The sequence below is a fragment of the Myotis brandtii genome, unplaced genomic scaffold (genome assembly GCF_000412655.1).
Source record: "Myotis brandtii unplaced genomic scaffold, ASM41265v1 scaffold601, whole genome shotgun sequence".
Lineage (NCBI taxonomy): Eukaryota > Metazoa > Chordata > Mammalia > Chiroptera > Vespertilionidae > Myotis > Myotis brandtii.
In genome coordinates, this window is record NW_005370276.1 from 2083994 (window position 1) to 2088622 (window position 4629).

The 4629-nt window shown below is 63.6% G+C and overlaps 2 protein-coding genes across 2 annotated transcripts in view; both read right to left on the reverse strand.

Annotated features, from left to right (window-relative positions):
• The window catches only part of ASPDH (aspartate dehydrogenase domain containing), a 2896-nt gene extending 1290 nt beyond the window's left edge, over positions 1–1606 (reverse strand). Inside the window, exons 1-5 of the mRNA XM_005879634.2 lie at positions 1128–1606; positions 802–946; positions 455–539; positions 214–363; positions 5–130 (exon numbers count right to left, since the gene is read on the reverse strand). Of these exons, the coding sequence (XP_005879696.1) occupies positions 5–130; positions 214–363; positions 455–539; positions 802–946; positions 1128–1395 (774 nt within the window). The 5' untranslated portion in view covers positions 1396–1606. The remainder of the gene's footprint in view (positions 1–4; positions 131–213; positions 364–454; positions 540–801; positions 947–1127) is intronic.
• A 469-nt stretch (positions 1607–2075) lies between these two features.
• Positions 2076–4629, reverse strand: part of LRRC4B (leucine rich repeat containing 4B) — a gene marked incomplete at its 5' end in the record, with an annotated part of 4933 nt that continues 2379 nt past the window's right edge. The window contains one exon of the mRNA XM_014550452.1: positions 2076–2252. Within this exon, the coding sequence (XP_014405938.1) occupies positions 2076–2252 (177 nt within the window). The remainder of the gene's footprint in view (positions 2253–4629) is intronic.

The window sequence follows — 4629 nt, forward strand, 5'->3', positions numbered from 1 at the left end:
GGGCAAAGGGGCAGAGCCCGCGCACAGGGCCTTCGTAGAGCACAGTGCGGGGCCCGGTGCTCTGAGCTGCGGCCAGGGGACCCTCCAGCCGGAAGCCATCGGGATGTGTGGCCATGGTGACACGGAGACTCTGGAAGTGACAGCCAGGGTCAGGGGGGCCCAGGGGTCTCTGCAGAGCCCCTCCGCTTCCTGGGGACCCCAACAGGCCCTCACCTGGAGGCCGCCAGCCGCGTCCAGTCTGCTGATGTCCTCAGTGCCCCACAGGGCCCCCCGGGCCACGAACACGGCGTGGTTCCAGCGTCTGGAAGCCTCCAGGAGCTGCCGCTCTGTGGCCTGGTCAGCCAGGGCTGAGGGGGACCCCACCTGGGGTGGGTGTAGGTGGGTGGGGCAGAGGTCAGGGGACCCATCCCACTCTGGGGTGGGGTGGGGCTGAGGAGGAAGGGGCAGGGCTCACCAGGAGGTTGGCGTGGCGCAGGATCTGTGCCCCAGATTCCTGGATTATTTTGGGATGGGCCACTTCCACCACAAGGTCGGGGTGCCTAGGAGAGGGGAGAGGAGGGGAGGGCCTTGGAGAGAGATCAGGCCTCCCTTCCCCAGATTCCCTCGGTCTGTCGTGGCCCGTCACTCCTCACCCAGGCCTGGGAGGGGAAACAGGGCGGATGGGCTTGTCCCAACTCATACTTGGGTGACCCAAGGCCCAGAGAGGGTGAGGGACGTGCCTGAGGTCACACAGCAGCTAAGGGAGGCCAGAACAGGAGCTTCGCCCCGGGAGCCCTGCTCGCTCAGGGCAAGGTCACTGACCTCTCCCCAAGGTCAGCGAGGTTCTGCAGCTGCAGGGAGGGGGGCACTTTCCCTGCCAGGCGTCCTGGGTCTCGATTCCAGACAAAAACCAGTTCTAGGCCCAGTTCCGGCCCCTGAGTCAGCAGGTGGGAGACCAGGGACTGTCCTGGGAGGAGGGCAAGAGACTCAGAGAACAGGGGACAGAGACCCAGGGGGAGGGGGACAGAGACCCAGGGGGAGGGGGACAGAGACCTAGAGAAGGTGAAAGGTGTGTTTGTGGCGGACACAGGGCTTTGGGGGCTTCAGGAAGGGGCCTGGGGAGGAGCCCCAGAGGGTCAGGGACTCACCGAGCCGGCCGTAGCCCACCACTCCCACCCTCCGCGGGACCCTGTCCAGGGCCATGTCCTTGAGTCTGGTGGTCTGGTCTGCGGTCCGAGCTCCGTCAGCTGCCGGCTGCCCGCTCCCCCCACCACACACCAGGCCTGGGCAGCCGCTGATCTTTGGACATTTGACCCTTGAGCCTCTCCCAAGCCGTCCCCCTTCCCCGCAGCCCAGAGGTGAGGGTGCCAGTTGGCTGGGCGGAGGCGGGGTGACGGTGCTCGGGGCTGTGGGCATGGTGATTTGGGGCTCCAGGGGCCCTGCATGGCCCCCATCGTATGGGCCAGTTCCTTCCCTGCACCGTGCCCTCCTCCCTTGCTGCTGATGTGGAAAATTTCCTCTGCAGTCCCCCGCCCCCTTTTCTGGCCCGGCCAGGTTGTCATGGAAACTGCATCCTGCTTGGGGTGGGGGTTGAGGTTTGGGAGCAGGGAGAAGAGATGGTGATAGGGACTCTGGGCTCTCAGTCTGTGCCCTTGCTCCTGCGTTGCCAATGCCCCCCCCTGGCCCCCCCCCCATGGTCACTCCCCCAGGTCTTGGCTCAACGTTCCTCCACTTGGGTCTCTGTGTCTGTCTCTGATCCCTCTGCTGCTGTGCTCTGCCTGCCGGCCTCCCTGGACCTCCATCCTTCCAGCCCCCACCCCCATCTCACCTGGGCTGGCTGCCATGCTGTCCCCAGCCAGGCCAGGCCCACATCTCCCCACTGCAAGGTCTGGAGGCCTGGCCTGGTCGTTCCTCGTCTCCCCACAAGGCGGCGGGATGGAGTCGGCTACCCCAGCCGGGGGCCAGGACCTCCCTCAGTTCACCTTGACTTCCGACCACTCATCCTCCTCTTCCCGGGCCACCAGGCCGGCAGCACCCCTCCCAGTGTTGTATTCTCACCCCCACACTGTCCCTCCCGCCTCCCCCCGTCCCATCGGTCAAGGAGAAGCCTGCGAGGCCTGGGGAGGCCCAGTGCCCCCCAAAGGAGCCCCAGCCAGCGCGCCTGGTGGGTGCCTGGCATCGGAAATGGCGGAGTCTGCAGCAGCGCCCGGCTCCCTGCCCCCAGCCGCCACCTGGTACCCGCTGCAGCGTTGCCATGGCAACCAGGGATGGCTCTGAAAGAGGACGAGGGAGAAAAGGAGCATGAAAGAGGGAGCGAGGGAGAGTCCTGAGCCGAGATCCCAGCCGCGGCCGCTGCGGCCTCTGCCCGTGAGGGAAGAGGTTGCCGTAAGAGCTGCAGGTGGAGGAGATGAACTGCTGTGGGCCCCCACCTCTGTCCTCAACTCCGGGGGGCCGGGGTGTCCTCCACAGCACCCAGCCCTGCTCTGTACCGGGCCAGGCTGGGCCGAGGTGAGGGGGGAGAGGGGGCTGAGACCCGGCCTGCTCCGGACCCAGCCCTGCGTGTGCGTGGACCCGCCTCCGTCGGCCTCTGTCTGTCTAGACAGCACGGATGGCGCCCAGTCCTCTGTAGCAGTGGTTCTCAACCTTCCTGATGCCGCGACCCTTTAATACCGTTCCTCATGTTGTGGTGACCCCCAATCTCATTGTTACAAATTGAACATAATGAAAGCATAGTGATTCATCACCAAAACAATATGTAATTATATATGTGTTTTCCGATGGTCTCAGGCGACCCCTGTGAAAGGGTCGTTCGACCCCCAAAGGGGTCGCGACCCACAGGTTGAGAACCGCTGCTCTAGAGGCTCAAACGCCAGCATCTTGGCCTCCCTGCTCACCCCTGGGTTTGCTCCCACACCCTGGCTGCTAGGCCTGGGGGGCGGGGTTGGGGCTCTGCATGTGGCCCCTGCCCTGAGGGACAGTGTATCCTCCCCCCCCCTCCAGGCCTGGACCCCATCCCTCCGGCCTCTGCATTTACAAGACAATGTGTGGCTCCCTCTGGTCCAGCAGGCCCCAGACGCCAGCATCTTGGCCTCCCTGCTCACCCCTGGGTTTGCTCCCACACCCTGGCTGCTAGGCCTGGGGGGCGGGGTTGGGGCTCTGCATGCGGCCCCTGCCCTGAGGGACAGTGTATCCTCCCCTCCCCCCTACCCAGGTCTGGACCCCATCTCTCCGGCCTCTGCATTTACAAGACAATGTGTGGCTCCCTCTGGTCCAGCAGGCCCCAGGGAGCACCCCTTGCCCCCAGGTCACCCCCCTTCACCGACACCCACTTTGCTTTCTGGAGACGGGCGCTCCGGCTGGGCTCAGTAACGGCTTGAATCGCGCCCCCCCCCCCCCCCCCTCCGCCTGGTGAGACACGCTGAGGTGCTGACCAGGACCTGTGCGTGTCACCTGACGTGGACACAGTCCTTGCAGACGGGCCAGTGAGGTGGGGCAGGAGGAGGAAGGGCCCTCATCCAGCATGACCCGCATCCTAATAAAAGGGGAACTGTGCCCTGACCGGTTTGGCTCAGTGGGTAGAGCGTCGGCCTGAGGACTCAAGGGTCCCAGGTTCGATTCCGGTCAAGGGCATGTACCTTGGTTGCGGGCACATCCCTAGTAGGGGGCGTGCAGGAGGCAGCTGATCGATGTTTCTCTCTCATCGATGTTTCTAATTCTCTATTCCTCTCCCTTCCTCTCTGTAAAAAAATCAATATTTTTTTTTTTTAAAGAGGGGGGGAACTGGGACACAGAGGCAGGCACGCTCAGAGGGAAGACGACGGACATGGAGACGCAGGGGAGGTTGGGGTAAAGCTGCCGCCAGCCTAGCAACCTCTGGGGTCACCAGCCAGGCCCCCCCACCCAGACTCCTGGATCCCGACCTGTGATACCACATTCCGGCCGTTCTGGGCCACCCAGTTTTTATAATTTTGCTACGGCCGCCCCAGGAAACTAATACAGGCCCCTCCATTTCTGCTAAGAGGTGGGGGCGAGAGAGCACCCCAGGACCTGCCTCAGAGGGGCTGCAGGTGCCAGGTGATGGGGCCCCACCTGGGGCCTCCGAGGTCAAGGGTGAACAGGGTGAGGGGTCCCAATCCCCTTAGCTCCCCGTCCACATTCACTTCGTTTTTCTCTCTTTTCCATGCTTTCATGACCCAAAAATATTTTTTTACTTTTTCCGTGTTTTTTTTTTAAAGTAATTACAGAGCAGGTAGTCGTTGCCGCAAACCTCCCTTCAGTATCAAAAGAGTCTGTGTGTGTGTGTGTTTTGGGGGGTGAGCCCTGGGGTGCCCCCCTCCCCAGCTAAGGGCCCTGGGGACCGAGTGGGTGCGGGAGGGGGCGGGGCCAGGGTGTCTGGAGGCGCCCACGACCACGTGTCTGTCTCTTCTGTTTCAAGGGTGGATGGGTGGGTGGGAGTGGGGGCAGGCGTCAAACTGCAAAAAATGAATCTTAAAAGGAGGGTCGTTGGGGGGTGAGGGGAAAGACGCCCCTCAAAAACAGCTCCTCTCTCCCCTGGAGGTGGAGGGCGGGAGCCGGGAGGAGAAGCGGGGGCGCGGGGTGGGTAGGAATCCCGCATCCACTCCAGTCACCGGGGATGGGGGCGAGGCCGGC